Source organism: Sus scrofa, chromosome 18 (genome assembly GCF_054392235.1).
Source record: "Sus scrofa isolate SSC_HxYL_T2T_F1_AM1 chromosome 18, Sscrofa_HxYL_maternal_Yorkshire_Landrace_v2.0, whole genome shotgun sequence".
Classification (NCBI taxonomy): domain Eukaryota; kingdom Metazoa; phylum Chordata; class Mammalia; order Artiodactyla; family Suidae; genus Sus; species Sus scrofa.
The window spans coordinates 47,571,408-47,597,521 of NC_139400.1; the positions used below are offsets into that span (position 1 = coordinate 47,571,408).

A 26,114-nucleotide genomic window follows, 5' to 3' on the forward strand; every position below is an offset into this window, starting at 1 on the left:
TATATTTTTGATAAAGAGAACATTTCATTACCAAATTCATTGTTCTCTTCATGATTTCTGTGTTAAGAAGATATCTCCTACTCCAAAATTATATAAGTATATAAATATTCAACTACATATTTTCTATCACTTTATTGCTTTCTAGGTTTTTTTAAAAAAATATTTAACACATGCAGTATTCTCATTTTTTGCTATCTTGAATGTTAATTGAATCTGTTTTTTAAATGCTCTTTTAACATCCATTGAGACAGTTTTAATTATTTTTCTACTTTTAAATAACAGTATGAGTAATTCTAGTTATACTGTCTATGTTGAACCACCCTGATATTTTTGGAATACATCTTGTCTGAATTTTAGCTATTTTTCTTGTAACACATTGCTGGATTTAACTTACTCATATTTAAGACTTTTTTGTATCAACCTTCGTAACAGAGATTTACTTTGTTTCTTCTTTCCTTCCTGTCAGTTTTTGGTATCAGATTATCCTAGTTTATTTGAATGAATCAAAATATCTTCCCTCTTTTTACTGTTTGATTAGTTTAAATAGCAAAGAAGCGGTCCTTTATAATCTTGCCCATAAATTCATCTGGGTGCAGTATTCTCTTGGGGAATACTTCTTTAACTACATAGTTTGTTCCATAGTTTATCAGTCAAGTATACAGTTACTTCTATCACATTTAAATCCTGTCTTGAGTTCTACTTTGTCTAATCTTACATTGCTATATCTTAAAATTTTTTGATTTACCTTTTAATTAAAAAAATTTTTTGTCTCTATACCAATAGACCCCCCACCCCCGCATCATCAAATATTCTGACCTTCTTTAAGTAAAAAACCCACCTTCTCTTAATGCCATGTATCTGAGTTACTGATTCTCCCAGTTTCCTACTTCTTTCTTATAGTAAAGCTTCTTTGAAAGAGCTCTATGTGTTCTCAATTCCTTTCTCCCCTTTGTCTTTTCTCCCCTGTCTTTTGGACTTTTACTCCCACTATCCCACCAGTCCCCCTTTGTCCAGTTCACCTGTACCTCCCTACTGCTAAGCCCAATGGTCAATTCTCAGTCCTAGCTTACATCACCTATCATCAAGGTTAGACACTGTTGTTTATTTTCCCCCTTTTTCCTCTTGGCTTCCAAAACCTCTCACAATCTCTGGTTTTTATTCTATGCCACTGGCCATTCTTTCTCCATCCCCTTGTTGGTTCTTCTCCTTGCCCTCCATCTATAAACAGTAATGTGTTCCAGGCCTTAGTCCTTGGATGTCTTCTCTTCCCAGCCTGCATTTCCTCCCTCGGTGATATGATCCAGTTTCATGCCTTTAAGTGTCATTATATGATAACTACTATCAAATTTACATCTCTGGTTCTGGACTCTCTGGAGTCAGAGATCTGGCTGGCTATTTCCTTTATTTTCCCTCTCCCCTAAAGGTACCTCAAATTTCATTCATCTACAACAGGATGGCCAACAACACTCTTCTATATCTGCTCTTCTCTTACAGTTCCCTTCGAAGCTGCATCCCCCCCCCCCCATTGCTCCAGCCAAAAAACTGGGTGTCACCTTGGCTCCTTTTTCTCACTGCCCACATCCAAAGAGTCAACTAGTCCTTTAAACTACATTCAGAGGAGTCCAACTACTTCTTACCATCTCCACTGCTACTATTCTTATCTAGGACACTATTATCTCTTTCTGAAATTATTGCATTAATTTTCTTTTCTTTTTCTTTTTTTTTGGGGGGGGGCTGTACCTGTGGCATATGGAAGTTCCTAGGCTAGGGGTTGAATCAGAGCTACAGCTGCCAGCCTATGCCACAGCTACAGCAACGCAAGATCAGAGCCACATCTGTGACTTACACCACAGCTCACGGCAGCACTGGATCTTTAAACCACTGAGCGAGGCCAGGGATTGAACCTGCATCCTCATGGATACTAGTTGGGTTCCTTACCACTGAGCCACAATAGGAACTGCTTACATTAATCTTCTAATTGATCTTTCTGCCTCCACTCTTACTACTCTTAAGTCCATTTTCAGTTCACCAATCAGAATGATTTCATCAAAGAAAGGAAGTCAGACTATATCATTCTTGCTCAGAGCTCTCTAGTGACCTACCTTCTCATTCAGAGTAAAATCCTAAGTCCAGACAAGGCCCAAAAGGTCCTATAGGACCTGAATCTATCAGATAAACTTGCTAGTTATCTTCTAGAACATATCTACCTTTGTCTTGCTCACTTTTCTTTGAATATGCCCAAGACCATCTCGGCCCTGGGGCCTTTATACTTCCTTATCCCTACTTGAAATACGCAGCTCTCAATATCTGATTGGTCCAAGGATTTGTCTTTCATTTCCTACTATATCCCCAGAACCTAGAATAGTGTGTAGTACTAAATTATTTGTTAAGTAAATAATGATAATGATATCTTTTTAAAAATACCATAATCATTTAAATTTAATTCGTCACACACATTTCATTGTTTAATGATCATTTCTTCTATGAAACTGTAATTGCTAGAATTGTATTCTTACTTTATTCTCAGTTGCTGACAAAGTTTGAGTAATTGGTTGAGGAAGGATCTATGCATCATCTTCTTTATCAGTTCTTATGAGAGGATCTGTTGACATTATGTATAAACCTGACTGGGATCATAGTTTTTCTTCTCAGAACCCTTTCAACCTTCCTTTGTCATCAAGCTTTTAAACTGTGGAGTAAAAGCTGATGCCAAAGTCACTGTCTTTCCTTTGTCAGAAGCTCACCTTTTTTTCTCTCTGATAGAATGCTTTTGGAAAGTTTTCTCTGAAATTCAGAAATTCTACCAGTATTTGCTCAGTTGTATATTGTTTTCATTTGTATTTGCAATATAACCCAGCCCTTCAAACTGAAAATTCAAGTTGTTATTCATCTCAGGAAATGTTTCATGTTCTTTTTCTCTTCTTCCTTTTTGCTTCTAATTGGTCTGCTCTATTCAGACCTACTAAAACTCCTATTATATATTTGTTACATTTCTTGAATCTATTCCATTTCTATTATATATTGTTTACTAATTTTCTACTCTTTATCTTTTTACTCTCATATTGGAAGAATTTCTTATATGAATCTTCTAATTTGTTGATTCTGTTTTCTGCAGTATCCAGTATTCTGTTTGCTGTCCTTATTGAGTCCTTTTAAAATGTGATAATTATTACTTTGCCATTTCCAAGTATACTTTTACATTTGCATATTGTTCTGTTTTTTAAAATTAGTTTTCTTCTTTTGAATTGCTGAATGTTTTATAATGTCCAATTATCTTTCTGTAGCTCATGTATAGAATGTGATGTCTGTTACTTTATTCAGTGTTAGGAGCTGAGATTAATTTTGAATAAAAGTATGTGGATCTTTGTTTAATATTTTTAGATGCAGACTGAAGAAGGGGTAATAATCCAAATTATTGTAAGTGTGCTTGTGTAGAGATAGAATTACTCTGTTTGCATTAGGAAGTTGTTGCAGGTAGGTGGAGAGAGCCTTAGGAAAGGGAGTTTCCACTTCACATTGATTAAATTACATAGCTCAGCAGCTAGAACTCAGCTATTCCCCAGCAAGGCAACCTCATGGCCCTCCCCCAGACCTTGTTGTGGTCATGGCCCCACATCATTCAGCGTACCCAAAAGATGGTGTGCTAGCTGATAGCTTGCTGCAGTGGGATTCTAGCTCATTGCCTCCAGGAGTGTGAGAATCTGCTCGCCTTCAACTCAAGGATCTGCCTTTATAATTAATCTCTGTTGCTCCAAGATGGGGTTTAGGCAAAAAAAACCCTTCTCAATTCTTTCCCCCGAGGTAGATATATATACAGCAAGGAGCAGCACACTGGTTAATGCTTCCCCCACTCCTTTACTGTTTGTGGCTAAAATGTCAAAGAATGCAGTTAGCACTCTCTCTCATTTCCTGAGTTCTTCTTTTCTCTAAGTCATGTCAGTGCGGCAGAGAATTAAATACATAGGCTTATCTCACCTTATTGGTTCAGGATTCATACTTTAGAGTCTCTATAAAACATGTTTAAAACTCTCTGGCATTGAATAAAACTTTCAAATGCATGAATTTTGGACACAAGCCAAGAGGGAATCATGCTCAGAGACTCTATTAGTTTAGATGAAGAAGAAAACTTCAGGAAACAAGGTTGCAGATATGATATTCCAGAAATTTATAGAAGTTTTATCTACATCAAGCCATGGAGCAGCAAGCATTTTGGCAGATTTGCTAAAGAGAGTCATAGTTTATGGATGATTTAGGTTTTCCACAAGGGACTCCTGGTTTTAGAAAGTAGTGTTTCGTTCCAACAGAGCTCTAAGCTGGTCTGAGGCAGTAAGGTTTGCACTGAGCAGTATGGTGTGAGTGAGGCCCATCTCTAAAGAGGTAAATAGCTTGGAGCAGGGGTTGGCAAACTACTGCCTGCCACCCACTTGGTACAGCCCATAAGAATGGTCTTTACATTTTTAAATGGTTGAAAAAATATAAAAATAATATTCTGTACATACAAAAAATATAAAATTAAAATTTATTGTCCGTGAAGTTTTATTGGAGGACAGTCATGTTTTTCTGTTTATATACTGTATGTGGCTGCTTTCGTGCTACCGTGACACAGCTGAGTATATCTGACTGAGATCCCAAGGCCTGCAAAGCTTAAAATATTTACTGTCTGACTTTTACAGAGAAAGTTTACTGGTCCTGGGCTTAGAACTTTAAGGGGTTATGGAGATGTTGGAGAAAAACTCCCACCTGAGGATTTATCCTTATGATAGTTCCTCTTTCTTCCTAAAATGAAGAAACTCAGAATTTCATTTTCAGGCCCACAAGATGATGCTAATAGACAAAGCTGGAGATATTTGATCTCTGCCAACACCTTACCCTTCATCTTTACAGTGGTTGTTTGAAACATCCTCTTAGGGTCATTTTAGCTTCTGTAGTTCAAGCCAGGAGAAAGATGACAGAGTAGGATGACAGAGTAACAACTTCAAGGTGCATACCTTTTAAGATTCTCTGTAGATTTCAATTATCTATTTATTTTTATCCATCTTCTAATCCCGTGCCTCAACTATTACAAATAATTGAAAAATAGATTGTAATTTTTTTTCCTCTTTCAGAGTACTAGAAATTTGCAGAGCTTGTAGGAAAAGGTAAAAAAAGGCAATTGGGAAAGTAGGTGTTAAAAAGACTCCTAAAACATCATCCAGTGTATTGTTAAGGAATTAGAAAATACTTTTTCTAATATTTCCCAAATTTGCATTTTTAAATGGAAAAATAACATGATACTTAAAATGTGTACGAATAGAGTACTCAAACTTTAAATAAGTTAAATGTGAGCTTCCATCTCTCAGAATCCCCCCTTTCCAGATTGTCTCTTCTCAGTTTGAAGGGTATGTGTTTGTACACCTAGGTGTACTTTAAAGATAACATCCTGTGTGAATTTCAATTCAGGATGACAGAGTTTTACTTAACCTCTCTGACTTTACACCTGTATCTCTTTTTGCACATGCTGGGTACCATTAGGAATGATAGAATATCCTGTCATTGCTTGTTTGCTCTATCTCACTGCTTACAGATGCAGAGCAATCTCAGACTATGCATATCAAACATGCCTCCAACAGTGTGACAACTAAAAATAGTCAAAGATCTTTTTGTGGTTCTTTTTTTCCTTAGTGTAGATTCCACCAGAGTGGTTTTGTGGTTGTTTTGATTTTGTAGTCATACTACGAACACAAGGCTACACATTTAGGTTCATTTGTTTCAATGTACTTTTTATATTTTGGAATTACAAAATTATAACTTTATTATGTGGTTATTCAAATTTACATGGTTTCAAGACAAATCTACAGAACACAGCTTATTCAAAGGTGTCAAAATTCTACCCCTATCTTCTCTGTCCTATTTCTTCTCTCTCCTATAAGCAACCATTAAAAAAAGCATTGTTTATCCTTCCATTATGATTTTTTAATATAAGCAGATGCACACTTATATATTCTCTTTTTCTTAAATTTTAACATACTCTACACATTTTCAGCTTTTTTAACATAACAATATACATTATTATATTATATATATGTAATCTGTACTATGTAAGTAGATGTAATATATATTAATATGTTTTGAGTTCAGTTGTGTCTTTTTGTATTTAAATATATATACAAGTATTTTATATAAACTTTTATTATGTGGTCTATTTTATTAGCAAACTTTTTTGTTTTTTTTGTCAATTAGCCATATTCATACTCTTGTTTTCCTTTTCACTAATAACTATTAAAAATTCCTCCCTCTTTCTCATTTTCTTTAGATCCCCTACTAAAAAAACCATTAAAATTAACTATTAACTTCTTTTTATCTTCCCCCTACTTTCCTTCTTTTTCAGCATCTGATTTGAAGTAATATTCCTTTAATCTCAGTTAATAAATGTAGATGATCAACAACATTATTCTATTTACCATGTTCTTTCCCCATTCTCCCCCCATTTTTGAGAACTGTATCTCATCTACCTTGTCAGAAAGTATCTTCATTATATATTGTTATCCTTTCTTGTAACCCTGGTTTAGTCTTAGTTCTACAAGTAAATGTATATTTAATGTCCCCCTGATGCATTTTATGTCAGTGTCTTTCCGGTGTCCTCGTTGTCTGAAGCTCAATTTATACCTGGCTCTTCAAGAAAGGCTAGTGGGACCGATATTCCTTGTCTTTTGCATGAACATGAACATGACACTTTGTGGCCTTTATTTCCCAGAGTCGGTTTGACTTGGTATACAGTCCTCACTTCACATTTTGTTTCCTGCAGTATCTTAGATATGTTGTTACTTCACTGTCTCCTGGAGTAAAGAGTGGCTGTCAAACTCTGATGACAACCTGATATTTTTTCCCATATTAGTGACTTGGTCTTTTTTCTGGAATCATCAAAAGAGTTCCATCCCTTTGTTCCCATTGTCCCTAATCAAAGGGTAATAGGGGATCTCCAGTTCCCAGAGGAGGATTATCTGTAAGTGTTGTGTTCTTGTTTCTTCAACTCACAGATGATGTGAAGGGACAGAAAGAAGGTGGCATCAGCCCTCTGAATCATTACTCATTTGCTCCTCTGGTACTTCATGCTTCCTTAGGATAAGGAGTCCTTGGAATACAATCCAAGGCTCTCCCTACACTAAGTTCTAGTGAACTTGCCAATAGAATCATTTTTAAATTGTCAGAAGCTCTGCTGATAACCTTAGAAGCAGAGAGCAGGAAATTTGTGGTGAAATGAAATGTGAGGATTATGTGGATTTCCCTTCTCTGGTGTCCCATCCAGACACCTGCCGCTTGTACCATTTTGGTGAACTCTGTGGGAGGGCTGAGTGGATGTCTGCTTAGTACTTTCTCCAGATGTCCCATAGTAGAGCCATTTCCTTAATGAATCCCCCTCTACCTTTGAATTTTGGACACACTGATCACTGTGTTCTCAAGGTTTGCTCTAGAATGAGACTCTCTTTTATGTACTTGGCTCTTTCTCACCTTCCCATTTTCACGTTCCCCTGTTTAGGATATCTACTGGCATCTGGGCTTTCTTCTAAGCATTCTGGCTAGCTTTGGGGAAAAAAAAATCCTGACATTCAGGGCTCCTGAATAAGTTATGCATGTCATAAACTAATGAGTCCAACCTAATAGTTGTTGCCCAAATAGCCAATAACATAAGTTCTCATATCACTATTAAGTGTTATCTTTACGGGAAAAAACTGGTAGAATCAATGTATACAGAGGAGAGAAATAAATATGTATATATATTTAGCTGAATTGGCTGAGAATATAAGTGAGTTAAATTTCAGCCTAGTGAATACTGAAATAACTTGGCTTGAGAATTCCCTTAATCTTTCATAAATACAACTATATTTGACTGTTATGGAGATTCTTACAGAGTAGATTATACAGTGTCTGTAATTAAGAAAGTAAAACAGGAGTTCCCGTGGTGGCTCAGTGATTAACGAATCCGACTAGCAACCATGAGGTTGCGGGTTCGATCCCTGGCCTTGCTCAGTGAGTTAAGGATCCAGCGTTGCCATGGGCTGTGGTGTAGGTCACAGATGCAGCTCGGACCCTGCATTGCTGTGGCTCTGGTGTAGGCTGGTGGCTACGGCTCTGATTCGACCCCTAGCCTGGGAACCTCCATATGCCGCTGGAGCGGCCCAAGAAAAATGGCAAAAAGACAAAAAAAAAAAAAAAAAAAAAAAGAAACTAAAACATAATTTCAATGAAGTCTGCTTAAAAAAAAAAAACAAAAAACAAAAAAACCTCCCTGGATTTTAGGGTCAGCCACCATATGAGAGGCAGGCTACTCAAAAGTAAAAATACCAAAGAAAGCAAATGACAAAAGCTAGCAACAATAATCTCTGCTTTATTTACTTTGAGGCTGGAATGATTTGGGCACCCATCCAGTTTATCCCTATCATCATGCAAATGAGGCAACTAGGGCCCAGAGAAGGATTTGTCCAGGTCACACAACTAATTAGCAGAAAATATGAGGTTAGAACTCAGGGTTCTTTGCAACAAGTACTGGACATTTTCAAAATAACTATTTTTAATTTTTATCTCTGTTAATTTATAGATTCATAAATTATTAGAGCCATAATGAATTGTAGAGAGTATCTAATCCAGTCCACCATTTCCCTACCACTCCTTCATTTTATAGAGAAAGACAAAGCCCAGATACAGACAGGGACTCTGATCAAACAGCTTCTTAGTAAAGAAACATCTTTTATTCATCATCTCCAATGAAGACAACAGTTAGTATAGGAGACTGCATGCATAAAATTAAAATAATTTTGTTCGGTAACTAGATTAAAGTCTGCTTTTAAATAAAATCTATTAATTTAGTAAATTAAAATAATCTATTGACAATACCACAAAAAGGAAAGGATGCCTTTCAATGGAGCTAAATTTTCAAATTATAGAAGTAGTCACCACTAAATTCTTTTAACTAGCAAGCTGTGTTTCTGCACTTAAAATGCTACTTATTTATCAATGGCTTCTAAGAGAAAACATGTATTTTACGAAACAGTGTCAAATCAGTGAGTCTGATAGTCTAGCAGAGTTATTCACAATTGACTTATGGTTGTAACTTGTCCTCTTTTTTTTTTTTTTTTTTTTCTTGTTTGTGTCTTTCTGTGTATAGAACATACATAGGGGATATTTGCCCCCTGCCTCACAGTTTACTAATGTTTATTTAGAGGCTGAGTAGTCAGTAGTTTGCATGAGATCTTTGTTCTAGTCAATGGTTAGACTTAGAAAATGAAACATAATAGCTCTCCCTTCCCCCATATGGTATAGTTTACTTATTTAAGTTGCTAATGATTATATAAAACCAGAAATGTATATTACCATTGAAAAGAAAAGTGAGTAGGATTAAGTCAAATAAATAAAAATAAACTAAAATCTAAAAGCTTTTAAAAAGATTACGGTGATTTTGTTTTTCCAAAATGGATTGCATAATATATTTCTGTTCTCAAATTAAAATTAATGATTTATAATACATTTCAAATTGTATTACCTAAAGTTTTCATTTATTAAGTACTGTGTAGAAGCTACAAATATTGATATATTGTCTTCCAGTAATTTATAACATTATCTGCATAAATCTTTAGAAAAATATTGTGACAAGGAGTTATTTACAAAGGCCCAGTAAGCTATGAAGTAAAACATGAGCAAATTGATAAGCAAGGACAACTTTAAATATTTTGTTTCCTATAAATTAGATTTGATTTTAATGGAGTTGACATTTTCCCTAAGTACATCTTTTTCCAGGTCTACATTTAGGAGAGAAAATTAGAATATAAATTGAAAAAACATTTAATTTTTATTTAATTTTCTCTCTTAACATATATGACACACAGGATGGTTTAAAGGAAGCATGGCAAATTATAGCCACTAGAAGTCTCAGTTTCATCTAAAATGATTATGATTATGTAACTAGCTTTGGAAACATATGACCTTGATACTCAATAACAAAAGTAATTTAATTTTTTCACCTATAAACATTTATTGAACATTATTATATGCCTGGTACCAATATAAACACTCTATATGTATTAACATTAAATCTTACTAATAACCCTAGGAGCTAGGTCATATTAATATCCTTATTTTGCAGCTGAGAAAACTGAGGCACACAGAAGTGAAGTATTTGCCCAAAGGCACACAGCTGGCAGGTGGCAGGGCTAGGATATCTGAACTAAGCAGATTCCAGCAAACATGCAGTAACCACTACATTAGGGCAGTGGTTCTACAAGTGTGGCCTCCAAGTCAGCAGCATCATTGTCACCTAGAAACACACTGGAAATTATATTCTCAAGGCCATACTTCAGACTTAGTATATTAGAAATGCCAGGGTGAGGTCCAGCAGTCTGTTTTGACCAGCCCTTCAGGTAATTTTGATGAACACTGTCTTAGCCTGTTTGGGCTGCTATAACAAAAATGTCACATTGTGAGCGGCTTAAACATTAACTTCTCACAGTTATGGAAGCTGGGAAGTCCAAGACAAGGTGCTAGTGGTTTCAGTTTTTGGTGAGGACCTGCTTCCTAGTTTACAGAGAGTCATCTTCTCACTGTGTCCTCAAAGGGCTGAAGCACAGAAAGTTAAAGCAAGCTCTCCTGTCACTTCTTAAAAGGGTACTAATCCCATTCATGAGGGCTCCACCCTCAAGACCTAATTGTCTACCAAGGGCCTCACATCCTAAAATTATCACACTGACGATTAAATTTCCACATGAATTGTGGGGGACACAGTCCATAACACACTGTTTGAGAACCACTGCGGAGATAAAGAAACTAACTATTGTTCTCACCTTTGTTCAGAGGCCAACAGTGTAGTGGTAGAGAGAGAGTCATACAAACACAAAATTGCCATCCATCTAGTAAGTGCATTTATAGAGGAATATATTGGGTCTAGTTATAGTGCAAAGGAGAATGTGAGGAGAAAGAAAAGGTTTTGTCTTCGAGAATTGAGAAATTTACACTCTATTTTTAGAGAATAGAGGAAAGAAAATCAGTTCAGTACAGATAGAATATGTTGGTTTTGCTTATCTAGAGTTTGAACAAGGAGTTCACACGACTTCCAACAGTTTTGAACATACTGGCAGAAGCAACATAATCCCTGAAGCTACCTTCTCTATCTTGCCGACCTTCTGGCCTATGAATTTCTCTCCCACGTGTATATTATTAGTCAGAAGATAATCTAAGGTAATGATGTGCTCTTTTAGAAAAATAATTTAGTGTCAGATATTAGAAAGGCAAAACTTCAATAATGGTACCATTTATTTATCTATTAAAATCCAAAGTAACTACTGTCTCTTGCTTTGGAATTTAGCAGAACTGAACATTATAAGGCACTGTCCTAGCTTGTAATACCTAAATCACTTAACCGTTTAGGTGAGTTATCCCTTATTTTTCAGGGCACAACATTTTAGAAATCCTCACAATAGGCTTCTGGGCTAAACAGATTCTTTGCACTTTTCATTCTGCTGAAAACAGGAATTAGACATAAAGCAAACAACATGAGCTGTCTCTTCTTTGTAACATCTTTGAATAGATGGCCCTGATTTGCACCACTGTTTTCAATCACTTAAAAGGCAATAATTTAATTATGCCATCCTTTATATAAGAACTGCCATTGCTTTCAGTTCACTTCCAGGCCTGACACAAGTAAATCACTTCAATAAAAATCCCTTTTTTCTTCCTCTTAGAGATAAGAGTAAGTAATGATACCAGTGATCTTCTAAGGACAAAATGAATATAAGGTACTTCATATAGAAAAGCAACATATCTCACAAGTCAGTGGTTCGCTGTGTTAAGTTTTTCTTGCATGTATGTGAACAAAATGTTTAAATGATTTTACAGAAGGACATTTTTAGAGAGGCAGGTGCTTCACTCTCCTTTTGAACTTAAATGCTTGGATTGAGCAGTTTGTGTCCCTAGGATGGGCAGAAGAATACACTTTAGAAATATACAGTCCATAATTTCAGACCCCTGGTGGTCATTCTTTTATGACTTTAACTAAGAGAAAATATTTTCTAGGGTATTTGAAGCAAGTTCTTTCCTGATGTGAAAGTAACCACCTAATTTTTTTCTAAGTTCACCTTAAATATTATCAGTATGACACATGGCTAAGACTAAAAGGACATCAGCTGAATGTATGTTATAGACGTCATTTTTTTTAAGGGTTGCTCAACTCAACTGACTTTTTTCTTAGTGACCCAAGTTACTAAAAAGACAGTCACACTCTAATACTGTAGTGAAATAAGTCCTTCAGTAAGTGTTAAGGCTGCAGGGGTCCAAGGTCCAAACTTACCAGAATGTGGGGATATAAAGATTAAAATATATGGCAGTTGGCAAAATGATAAGTTAGGGTTCATGTCATGCCAAATTATCCTGTTAACTTCAGCATCTATTATATTTACCGGTGCTTCTTAGTAAATGATAAAATGTTTTCATTTCAGCAAGTCCAACTCAATGGTTAAACAAGTTTGTTCCAGGGATCTTTTAAAAATAGACTACACTTTTAAACAGATGATATGGACTTATTAAAGCTTAATGTTTTTATCTTTTTTTTTTTCTTGTCTTTTTAGGGCTTCACATGCGGCATATGGAGGTTCCCAGACTAAGGACTGAACTGGAGCCGTAGCCGCTGGCCTAAGCCACAGCTACAGCAACACGGGAATTTAGGCCCCCAAATAAATTGGTGCCCTAGTGGCCATTTATGTATTTTTCACAGGTTTTCTATAATTTTCAGCCTTAAAGCAACAAGAATCTCAAAATGTCCATTATCCAAACTACCCATAATGTCATATACTATATGCACTTAACTAGGTTTATTAGTGAACATTGAGTCTTTTTATGACTAATGATATTGTGAACTTTGGGCCAACATTTCATCAGATGTTCAATCACTGCAGTTCATATCAGGTAAGTATTTGTTTTGTATTCATTAGCTAATGAAGACACAGGATTGCAGCTCCCAGTATAAATTCATTGTCATTTTTTCATATCACTAAATCCATATTCCTATGGTCTGGTTTTATAGCCCCTTGTTCACCTCTGTCCCTCATTTTGTAGGATTTCAGAGGATTGTGCCTCTCCTATGCAGTTAGGTTTCTTGTATTTGTATGCCTGAGGTCATGTTTCTGAGGAGTCTACAATGTAAAAACTGTACATGTTTTGAATGTTGTCTTTCCTGGAAGTGGTGGCCTTTTGGCTGAGAAAATGGTTTGCCTGACTAGTAAATGATCTTCAAGATGCCTCTCCTTCTCTGAGTACTTAACTTTTTAGTTTGCTTACTCTCTAACCTAGGGAAAGTGTGGAGAGCCTGATTCAAAAGCATTCCTATGCCCGCTCACCCATCCGTACCTATGGAGGAGAAGAGGATGTGCTGGGGGATGAGGTTCAGACGACACAGAATCGAGGTAAGACAGCTTCCGGGAGCAAGAGCATCCAAAGGGGAATGCAGGTAGGGAGGTGATGAGATGTCTAGTCTTCAGGGGAGAGACTGCCCCAAAGTATTTGAGAAGTCTCTTCAGGAAGAGACAGCCTAAGGCTGATCCTTGTTTTGCCTCTAAGTCTTAAGTGATTATGCTGCCTGAAGCTTTCCTGTGGTTTGTTTTCCAGTAAAAGGACATTGAGCCTCTGAGCCAGGACCCAGGAGCTACTTATCTGTGATACTACCAAAGAGCTACTGGATTTTAGAGGTGGTCTCTTAGTCTTTCTGAACCTCAGTTTTACAGTCTGAAAGTCAAGGAATATATCTGTTTCACTGACATCAAGAGTATCTTATTAGGATAAATGACTAGAATGGAAAACACTTTTAAAAGGCAGATTCTTCTAATGAAGTCCATTGTGTGAGGCAGTGGCCTTGGTGAGAATAGAGGGGGGTAACCCAAAATGCCTCCACTGTAGACGTTCAGGTAGGAGCCCTTTGAACATCTACGTCTGGGAGGCCAGAGAAAAGACACCAGAAGATGTCTGGGCACAGGGGTATTTGTATAGGGAATGTCCTTCGTCATATTTTTATGTTTATGATACGGAACAGCATAAACAGTCAAAACATATGATATCTTTTACAACTAAATCCAAATGAACTACCAGTTATTCAGCTGGAAAATTCAATGTTAACATTTGTTTAAACTTCTGGATGCTACAATATAAGAAAAACATACTCTTGCAACTTGGCAAATATCTAATAAAAAATTATGGAAGCTAAGCTATCATTCCTGGCAGTTTGTAATGATGTGTTTATTATATACTAAGTATGTGATAAATACAATATACACACATATTTTGTTTTGTGACAATTTTCTATTGACCTGGCTTCTAATCTTTGCTTAGTACTATACTATTTTCACAAATGCATCATTTTGTTTTATAACATGTATGTTTTTACATCCTGTAGGGAAAATCTACCCTTATTACAATTTAAAAAATTTTAATATTCTGTCATTATTTGTCCTGGTAATTTTGAGAGTGGAGTTGAAGTGGGGGAATTAGCATTTCACTGGCTTTACAGTAAATCAGTAAGTTAATTTGAGAATGAATGACTTTTAAAAAACATTTTAATTTTCATCTAAGAATATGGAATGTGATCCAGTTATTAAAGTATTCCCTTACATCCTTCAATATAGTCGTGTGGGAAAGTGTCAGGCATTTCTTTTCAGAGTAACTTCTAAGAATTATGGTTTATATTTGGCTTATTATTGTTCCCACATTTCAACTTCTGAGTATAGCTGGAATATTAGAATATGTTTGGATTTTGTGTATCTGTCTTAAATATAATCAACATAGTAACTGATATTATTATTTCCAAAAGAAAAGGGTTAAGGAAGCTCAAAAAAAAAAAAAAAAAAAGAGAGAAGGTCCCGTCGTGGCTCAGTGGTTTAACGAATCTGACTAGGAACCCTGAAGTTGTGGGTTCGATCCCTCGCCTTGCTCAGTGGGTTAAGGATCCGGCGTTGATGTGAGCTGTGGTGTAGGTTGTAGATGTGGCTCAGATCTGGCATTGCTGTGGCTCTGGTTAGGCCTGCAGCTGCAGCTCTGATTAGACCCCTAGCCTGGGAACCTCCATATGCCACGGGAGTGGCCCTAGAAATGGCAAAAAGACAAAAAAAAAAAAAAAAAAAAAAAAAAAAAGAAAGAAAGAAAAGAAAGAAAGAAAGAAAGAGAAAGAAAGAAAAAATACTCTTGTGGATTTTCACAGTGGTTTTGGAAACCAGATAGCATTGTTGAGGCTTGTCTGTCGAGCCTTATTTATGGGGCTGCTACAGAGGTTAGGCCAGATTATCAGCTATTTGGAACTCCTTCAGAGGAAATCAGGTCATTACCTTCAGGCAGGGTGCTAGTGTTCTGGCTACTCTCAGGGAATATGCATGGCATCTAGTAAGTTAAGCCTTTCTCTGTTAAGTAAATTCTCTTAGATATATGGTATAAATGATATCTTCTTATGTAGAAAGGTTGTCTCATACTGTTTCTCTTTTTAAATTATAGATCTATTACATATTTTTAAAAATAGATTGACCCTTAAGCAATAATTTAATTCCTGATTTGCACACTGAGGTAGAGTCTTCAGTCTAATGAGATTTTTTTTTCTTTCAGGATCAGCCTTTACAACATCTGATAATTTGTCTCTCAGCTCCTGGGTATCATCTTCATCCAGTTTCCCTGGATTTCAGCACCCACAGTCCCTGACTGCTCTTGGCACCAGCACAGCATCCATAGCAACACCCATTCCTCACCCCATACAAGGTTCTCTGCCACCATACAGCCGACTCGGGATGCCTCTGACCCCATCAGCCATTGCCAGCTCCATGCAGGGGAGTGGCCCAACATTTCCCTCATTCCACATGCCCCGGTACCATCACTACTTTCAGCAGGGGCCCTATGCTGCTATCCAAGGACTGCGCCATTCCTCTGCTGTGATGACGCCATTTGTATGACTCTCCCGAAAATAGGAGAATCCAGATCCAAAATGTGCAAATGGGTATGGGAATACAGGACAGGGTTGGGTGGGTGGGATGTGGAGTTTGGAGCAGGGGCTCTCCCAGAGACATGAGACTTATTAAAGAGGAGAGCAGGACTCACAATAAAACCTACCACTGAGGGAAGGCACCATGGACCAGGATTCATCCATAGTTGGGGACAGCTCTTGGGTTTGAGAGAATCAGTGTAAAGTCCTTAGCCAGCCGAAGTCCTGCGACTAAGAGGATATCGGTTTACCCAAAAAGTTTAACAATACAAGGCAGATGAATCTTAAGGTGCACTATTCCTAGTGGTTAAAAATGCTGTGTCAATGCAGTAATGTAAAATGTCAAGGTGTATAGGTTTTCTTTCTACTTTCCACAGGATAAAAGAATCTTCAAAGAGGCAATACTATGTAACATACTGACCATAATGACTAACTTAAGTCCATTTCTCCCTGTAGAAATGAGAGCCAGTAGAAAAATATTTGTAGTGCTATAGCTTAAGCATGTTTAGTTTTCCTTTGTGTTAGTTTGCTGGAGAAGGAGCTAAGATAATGCTCATGCATCCTGTTTTGCAGATGAATACATGGTAATGACTTCACAAAGTTCTTTTTGTAGTACTGAAGGGGCAGTACCTGACAAGTTCTCTTTCACAGTTTTGTCTTTCTTCCTAATACTCTTTCTTACAGTTACTTGCCATTTATGTAGGGAAAATCTTCCATATACTATTAAGAAGCAAGAGCCTCTGTATGTAACATTGTAAAACAGATTTTATTTTTCTGGACTTCAGTCTAAATACACTATTGACTTCATTCACTGAGGACCACTCTAAGGTCTCTACACACCAACATGTGAGACTTTCTTTACTTACAGCTACAATGAAAAGATAGTTGCCCTATTCTGAAAGGAATTTTTCTACCATGGGTACCAAAGGTCCCTTCATTTTTACTTCAGCCCTTCTATTTTGCTCTGAATTTGCACCAGGTCAAATTCTCATTTTTAGTAAATCTGCTTCATTGTTTGATTAGCCGCTACCACTGATTGACAGGAATTTATGAATGACCATTCTAAATGCCCATATAGCCACCATTTAACCTATGGTCATGAATAGTAATGTGTCCATATATCTGATTTGCCCTTTTTTCTTATTGTGTTACATTCAGTGACTCTACCATTTTTCTAGGTCCATAATATGAAATTGCATGTTAACTCAATGCACCCTGACTAAAACATTGGCAGTGCTTATAAGCAAACCTAAAGCATTTATCCACTTTATTTTCAACTCCTGCTATCTTCTTAAGCCTTCTTTAAATATTTATAATAGTAATTAACTATATCATAGTTATATATAATATCTGTATTATTTTTCAGCCATATATATCTAAGCATTTACAATCAGGGTAAAACATTTGGCATATGCAACAGTTCATTTCCCTAACAGAGATTTAAAGAAGTTTACTGTCCTTCAACTTTAGACAAAATACATTCTAGCCATAGGATTTAACCTGTCTTCTTCAAAGAGTCCCCCAATACTCTTAATTTTTACACAATATTCATTCTACTTTGCTCTGACTATAAAAGTACTGAATCTGTCCAAAGAAGAAATCTTGCTGCTGAGAGCAGAGCTGTATTTGGAAGTAAATGTAATATACTTATCACATCAGACTCAAGTGAAATTTTATTTGGTCATTTTAATGTTAGGATTTTCCATATCAAATGCCTTCTTGGGCATTTCCAGCGTATGAAATAAGGTATACTGGCATGGCCTGTCTACCCAATGCCATTGTTGGACTTGCAATTGGTTCTCTCCACTGTATTCCAAAATTTAGTTATGGAAAAGCACAGCCGTGTTAACTAAATATCTCATAGTCCTATGGCAGACACTGGAGGCTTATTTCTAACTTCTTGCATGTTACACTGTAGTATCCACAGGTGGTTTGTTTTCAAACACAGCACACATGTGCATTTCTTTTACCAAAAAAAAAAAAAAAAAAAGCAGTTAGGCATAATGTTTAAATATCCATAGAGCTTAGAAAAGGGATTTAATATTTAATAGTTGGCCTTTTGTCAGTGCTTTTAATACAGAGGACTTCTGCTTAAAGCAGGAATAACAAAAGTAAATACTATTTTTCATGATGCTACTTATTACCCTTATAAATTACTTGTCTACCAAAGTGAATCCATAGATGAATTTTCTTTTCAATGTTAATGCAAGGATCATTTTCATACTATTTTGACATTTTTCCTGATTGGTGTACATTTTTGTTAAATATGGTTTTAGAACAGTATTTCCTGACTTCATAACTTTATTTTATAATCAATATAAGACTAAAAATAAGTAGTGTGCTTAGACAAAAACAAAGACAGCCATCAAAGTATGCTCCCAGAAAAATCACACCTGAAATTCTAAATTGGATACATTTTCAAAGTATTTGGTATCATTTGAAAAAGAAAGAAGCCGAAGTCCAATAGTGCTTAACCCAATCAGTCAATCTAGTCATGGGATCCAGGGGTAGGTATCTGCCCCACCAGGGTCTTTCTGAACTATTCTGCTTGTTTACTATAATTTAATTCCTTTTATATTTAAGATTTAAAACTCAAAAGTCTATTTTACCAAAGGCAAACGCAAGAACTAGATACTTAGTGAGAAAGCCAAATGAATGATAAAGGGCATGAGTTATAGTATTTTTGAAATAAATTCAGGGTTCCCCCCAGGTATATAACAGTATCGAAAAGCTTGGCTACTGCGTAGTGCTGCTAAAAAGCAGCCCTGCCAGAATGGCTTTATCTAACCCCAAAGAATTAATTCATGACTTAGTTATGACTTGTTTTTAAAACACTTATCAATAATTCTGAATAAGCTCATTTATTTCTTTGATTTAGTAAATCTTCCCCCCTCCCCTCCTCCATCCACCCTTGAAAGTATAAACATATACAGCTTGTGTCTAACATATCACAAATTATTAGGTGACAAGGTCTACATTAATGAATTTATATTGCATCGCTGTTTCTTTTGCATTCAGAACAGTGATATGTTGTCTGAAAAGCCTACCACCATTTCTAGGTGGAGGGCACAGAGGAGGCATTACTAAGAAGCTTCCTGATGATGATTTATCATCACACTGTGTAGGAGTCACACTGACTTGGGAATTCCAAAATCCCCTTTGCCCACCGTTATCCACAGCTCTGTCACTGCACTTCTCCAGCCACAATATCTCCACCTCAGGGGGAAGAAAGGAAACCTCTAAAAACCCAAGAAATAACTATTCCTAAGAAGCAAAGAATCCTCATCCCATACTGCCTACGAATTTTTTACAGAGATATTAGGATATTTATCCCAATTCTGAATTTCACATTAGCTGTTCAGGCTGTCCTGCTTATATTTAAGCTGCATTTTATTGAGAAAAATGTGCTCTAAGTAAATGGAGTGACTTTACCAGCCCATTGAAAACATAGTCAAACTCAAGCCGTGACTCAGTAGCTAAAGTTAAAAAAATGCAGTTATATAATATGCAAGATCAAATATGGCAAGAAAAGCAGTTTTTTTACCCAATCTTCTATTTTCTAAGTAAGAAAAACTGTTTTCATTATTAAATGTGTGTGGAATTGATCATTGTTACAAACAAAACAATATTATACTCTAAAATCTAGATGGACAAAAATAAATAAAGCACTGGACAGAAAAGATTTTTAGCTGGCTCCTTTAGAAAGTCAGACTGGGTATAGAATAAATTAAAAAATTTTTTATATTATTTCAGAATGTAAGGGTCTTATGTAAACAAAGGGAAGGTTAAAAACTCTTCTAAAATTTTAGAAAATCATAACATCCTTTCTTCACTATTATATCAGGCCAGTTATAAAATATTTCAATATTTAGCTTTCTTCAGCATGCTTAAATAGGCAAAGGCTCATTTATAAATATTTGATAGGCAGATAATCCATAAGTATTTTCTGACCCTTATTTCCGTGTCCCTCCCCTTGGATAATTCTAATCCCCTCCCCGATAATAAGAAAATAAAAACATTTTGGTGAAATAGTACATTTGGACAAAAAATACAATTTGTTGTATTTTACTTCTGGTACATTAAAATACTGTATTTAGTTGTTTTTCTTAGTGTCAGAAATCTAAAAGAAGGTCTTTTATTTCCTAAAGGATAAAATTGGATATAGCCTCTTTAGTAGACTCTATCACAGTTCTATTGTTTGCTGTGTTCATTTGCTTAATGAATTGCGTGAGAACAGTCACTGTAATGAAGTGTGTGTGTTGGGGGTGGGGGGAAGGGCATGGGAAATGTTTTATGAGAAAAGAAGTTATAAGCCTAATACTATGAAGTAACATCTAATGAAGTTCTTTTTAAGTGCAATATATTTATTTCTGCTAGAAATGTATTATCAACATTATGTAATATTTGAAGCATTACATATTATTTGTAAACAGCTTAAAATTATATATTACTCAAAACTGTACAGAAGTATGAATGTGTGGATATTAATTTCTTTCATTAAAAATGGCGTGTTTTGATATGTATGTACACATTTACACCTTTCATTATTTCACACACTTTGTGACTTTTGGTACCTGTTCCTTCATCTGAAAAAAAAAAAAAAAAAGAGGGATTATGTAAGACCAGGGGTCACAACTGGCCACCCCCCGGGCCACGCATAGCCCACTGGAGTACCACACAGGGTTTTGGTTTTGTCTTTAATTGTATTTGAAAGTCTTTTGAGAAGACACTGCTTGCATGCTGCCACCAGTTCCCATTTTCCTATACCCAGTCCCCTTCACTCATGCGTTCTACTTGATGAATCCTTAGCACTGCAGGTCTTTGCACCTCTCTGTACTGAATGATACTGAAAACTCCATAAAGCTTAAAGAACTCCTACCTCTCACTCCAGTCACGGTCTCTTAAATGTGCTGTAATGATACTACACAAAGCAGGCTGACAGAAAATAAGATCAGCCAAATTCAAAGTCTTAATCCTTCTTCCATATAACAGTCCTTCCAAATACTTGACGTTATCAAACCTTCTGCTTTCAGAATTCTGCTCTGTTATCCTTAATATTTTCTGCATGCCCAACACCAACCTTTTAAAAAATCCTTTACTTGGAATAATTCCAAGTAAAGGTTGAAAGAATAGTATAAAGGAACTCTGTATACTCCTTATAGAGATGCACCAACTGATAACATTCTGACTCATTTATCATTTCCATTCATGCTGAGCAGTGCATGCATACACACACACATGCAAATGGTTTTTCAGAACATCTGAAAGCAAGCCTCACATATCATGCCTCATTACTCCTAAGTAATTCAAAGTATACTTCCTAAAATCAAGAAGATTCCATTACACATCTACAGTGGGTTAGCAGGTTCAGGAAATTTAACAATGGTACAATACTGTGATCTACCATCTGTACTCTAATTTTGTCAATGGCCCAGTGACATCCATTGTAGCACGTGTTTTTCCTCAGTGAAAAGGATTAGATCCATTCAGAAGCACATATTTCATTTAACTGGTTTTTTTTTTTTTAATTCTGTAATCTGGTACCTATAATTATTTAGCCTTTCTTTGTTTTCATAGCAAAAGAATTCCTATTTCTCAGTGGCTTATAATTTATTACTATCGTTGGTATTTTTACGCTCAAGTCATCCCAGATTTGGTCACTGGAAGCCCCTTAAATTGGCTCCTGTGTCCCCTTGACATGCCCCAATCTACAACTTTTTTTTTTTCTTAAAGAACGTCTTCAATTTCTGGCATTACATGTTGTTCTAGGCCCACCTTGCACCTTTCCTGCCTCAGCCCTGGAATTAACAGTTTCTACCAGAAGCTAAGATTCCTTTTCGCTGGGGACTTGCATTAGTAACCAATATCTGAGTGCCAGAGGTGCTTACTGGGGTATGTTTCTAGGTCTTTTCAGCTGAAAGAATTAGGAATACATCTATGTATGTAAGTATACACACTCATGTATGTACCTGTTTGAGTGTGCATATAAAACTTATTAGAAACCATGAGTTTATATTGACATCTCCAATTCCAATGTACTCCCACAGGGTCCTTTTCCCCCATGCTTTGCCCCATTCCATGTCTGTATTTGTCTTCTTCCACAATGAGAACCCTGGCTTCCAACACATCAACATATTTATTTACTCAGTTCTACTATACACCACAAACAATTTCATATTGCTTCTTTCATATAACTACAATAAATCTTTCAGAAAGAGTTCAGGATTTGTTTGCAGTTGTTCCCCACCCCTCTACCTCCCACTCAACTAAGGGTATAAGTCAAATGACCTGGGTTTAGCAGTTACTTAGTTTTTTTACACCTATATGGTTATGTTCTGTATTTGCAATACAACTGCTTTCATTTGTTCAGTTTGCTTAAACTTTTAACAGGTTATATATATTTCCAACAAAAAAACTCACAGAACTAATAAATAGTTACAACAAGGTCATAGGATACAAGGTTAATTAAAAATAGTTACTTTCTTACAAAACAGTAATGAACAACTGGAATTTGAATTAAAAGTGCAACATCATCTATATCGGGATTGAAAAATTAGAGAAGAAATACACGGGGTAAATATAATGATATTATGTACAAGATCTACATGAAGAAAACTACAAAACTCTGAAAAAAAAATCAAAGATCTAAATAAACGGAGTTGGCATGATAGGTAGACTCAATAGCAACAACCATTTTGATTTACAGATTCAACACAATCCCAATTAATATCCCAACAAGTTTTGTGGCTGTCAACAAACTGATCCTAAAGTCTGCAAAAGACCCAGAACAGCCAACAAAATACTGAAGAAGAACAAAGCTGGAGGGCTGACAGTACTTGACTTCAAAACTTAATACAGAGCTATAATAATAAAGACACTATGGTACTGGTGAAAGAACAGAAAGTAGCTCAACAAAACACAATAGAGAACTCCCCCCATATAATCCCATATTAATACAGTCAACTGATATTTGACAAAAGAACAAAAGTAATTCGGTGGGAGAAAGTATATCGTCTTTTGTAAAATAACTGTATGCCAGAACAACTGAATACCCACATGAAAAATAATGGATCTAGATATAGACGGCGCACCTTTGACAAAAATTAACCCTAAATGGATCAGAGACCTAAATGTACAACGCAAAGCTATAAAACTCCTAGAAGATAACAGGAGAAAAGCTAGGTAACACTGGCTTTTTAAGGTACAACATCAAAAGCACAATCCATTAAAGAAAAAGTTAATATAATGGACTATATTAAAATTTTTTTAAAAAATCTGTTCTATGAAAGACACTATTACGAGAATGAAAGGATTGGCCACAACTGGAAGAATATATTCAAAAAACACCTATATGATAATGTATTCAAATACACAAAGACACAATAAGACTCATCAATCAGAAAACAATCCCGTTTTTTAATAGGAAAAAGATCTATCTGAACAAACTGCATATCACAAAATATATGAATATGGCAAATAAATATTTGAAAAGATATTCAACGTTATATATCATTTGGGAAATGCAAACTAAAACAACGAGATACTATTACATATCTCTTAGAATGGCCACAATTCAAACACTGACAATATCAAATGCTAACAAGGATAAAGAGCAACAGAAACTCTCACTTATTGCTGGTGAGAGTACAAAATGGTACAGTCACTCTGCATGGCATTCTGGAAAAGACAAAATTATGGAGACAGTAAAAAGATCAGAGGTTTCCAGGGGTTTGGGAAGAGAAAGGAAGGGATGAATAGAGGGAACACACAGGCTTTTTAGGGCAGTGAAAAAATTCTGTATCTTATTAGAATGGTAGATACATGGCATGATGCATTTGTCAAAACCCCAATAACTGTACAACTCAAAGAGCGAGCCATATGTAAACTACAGTTACATTAATTGATAATAATGTATCATCCTTAATTCATCAATTATAACAAATATAGCACAATAATGTAAAATGTTAATAACAGGAGAAAGTGTGTTGAACAGTGGTGAGGAGAAAGGGATATATGGGAAATAATTCAGCTACAGGGTGACCAGCGCAAGAACATATGCCAGTTCCTTGTAGAGATTGGAGTAGCTAAGGACGACCAGCTGAAGGTTCATGGGTTTTAAGTGCTTTTGGCTCACTGAAGCTTAAGTGAGGATTTCCTCACTTAAGCTTCAGTGAGTAGAATTTCCCTTCTGTCCCTTGTCACAAGTTTAAATAAAAACCTCACAGCTTGTATAATGTAACCATTTGGGGTCTGCTTTTAACTTGGACTAGTGTAACTCCTTCATGCAATAAACTGAAAAGAGGCATGCTGTCTAGTCTTGAAGTCCTTCATTTAAACAGAGGTCAAGCAGTAGGCACCTGGCAATGTCCCGCCTGAAACAAAGCAATAAGGTGATGTTTCAGCCAAGTCCAGAGCCCCAAGATCACAGATGGCTATGTCTGGCCAGAAGCTCCTCAGCGATCCCTTTCCAGAGTTTCCTGCCCTAAGAGAATGTCACCACCTGAACAGCCCTCGGTGAAGCCGAGTGGAGGATGGGGTAAGGCAGCTGTATTGCTAGAGGGAGCCTGTGGCCATCAGGAAAAGATCCCCTGGAGTCTCCAACATGACCAGATGGGCAGAACTTAGAGCAGAAGGGATAGGGCATCTGGCTTGCTGCCAAAGTCTTTTTGACCAGACATATCCTAGTTAATCGATGTCCAAATAGAATGTGAGGCCACCCTACTATCAGTTAAACTTTTGACAAGGGAACAAGTTACAAACCGACCTATCAGTTCATGTAGCTGTAGAGCTTGCAACTTACTAGCAACAGCTGCCCAATGCCATGTGAGGTAACAAACTGGTTTTTGGTGTTTTTTTTCCCCCTTCAGTTTTAATGTTATGTAATGTATTTAAACTCTTATTTAAATAAAACTTGTTTTTAGGAAAAAAAAAATGAAATGTCCAGCAGAGGGATATTCAGAGAGACAGAAAGCAGATTATAAGGGGCTGGAGAGAAGGAGGGATAGGAGTGACTGCTAACGGGTACTGGCTTTCTTTGGGGGGTAGTGAAAATGTGGAATTAGATAGTGGCGATGGTTCCACAACACTTGAATATACTAACGTCACTAAATCCTACATTTAAAAGAATATATTTTATGGTATGTGAATTATATCTCACTAAAGCCGTTACTTTAAAACATAAAAAAGCTATCCAGAAAATATTTTATTTTCCATTTTTTAGGGCCCAACTTGTCAACTTTGAGGAGTCCCAGGGAAGTAAATCTTGAGTATGTGTGAGTTAAGAGTGAGCAGTCTAGAATCTTCTCCCTGACTCAAAGTTCTTTTTTATCTGTAAAGAGAAGATAACACTGCCTATTAGATAGCATTGTATCATTTTAGCCTCTCAATTTGAACTGGTTTATTTTTATCCCCTCCCTTTTTCCCCCAGGAAGAATCATACCTGGTTCTTTGGACTCCTTGAAAAAGAAAAAAAGGACATAAATAATCCCTTGTCCATCTTGCTACCTTTTACAAAACATTTACTAAACACTATCTTACTTAATCTTTGCAGCAACTCTATGAGGTAGGTGCTCTTATTATTTCCACCTGAGGTATGAGAAAATTGAGGCTTAGAGAAATTAAATGTTCAGAGAACTACAGTGTATGAGATAGCCAGGATTCAAATCCTATCTGTACTCATAACTGAGACACTGTGCTGAGCCCTATAACAAACATTTCTAGATTTTAAGAAAACATATTTAAGGTCTACAATGCCTTCACTGAATCCAGATATACAACCTTAATTAAGAAACATAAAATCACAGCTCAACACTTTCTCTCCTAATGAATTTTAGATTGATCGTCACTGGTAAGAGAGTGTCTCAAGAAGAGTCTCAGATTGTAGCAAAGACAAAAAGGAATTTTACTTTTTAAGGATAGGTCACTACCTCTGTGAAAGCAGGGGTCTGCTGCCCAAAGCTAGAGCCTAGTTGTCTTCACATAAACATGTTACTTATCTAGGGGAGGCTTCCCCTTCCCTTTATGCTCTAGTGGACATTTAGGCTGCTAAAGGATAGAAGTAAACAGAGAATAGAAACAATGAAGCCCCACTGTACTTAAGAGACTGGACAGCAAGTAGAATCAGGGAAGAACCTTAAGAATG

The 26,114-nt window shown here is 36.2% G+C and overlaps 1 protein-coding gene and 1 long non-coding RNA gene across 5 annotated transcripts in view; one reads left to right on the plus strand and one right to left on the minus strand.

Moving 5' to 3' along the window:
• The window catches only part of TBX20 (T-box transcription factor 20), a 46,318-nt gene extending 25,822 nt beyond the window's left edge, over positions 1-20,496 (plus strand). For all 4 annotated transcript variants that reach the window (XM_003134794.5, XM_013990852.3, XM_085005847.1 and 1 more), the window contains exons 7-8: positions 13,312-13,424; positions 15,604-20,496. In XM_003134794.5, coding sequence (XP_003134842.1) covers positions 13,312-13,424; positions 15,604-15,944 — 454 coding nt within the window. In that variant the 3' untranslated portion in view covers positions 15,945-20,496. The remainder of the gene's footprint in view (positions 1-13,311; positions 13,425-15,603) is intronic.
• The window catches only part of LOC146395024 (uncharacterized), a 295,705-nt gene that overhangs the window by 263,246 nt on the left and 6,345 nt on the right, over positions 1-26,114 (minus strand). The gene's annotated exons all lie outside the window — the stretch shown is intronic.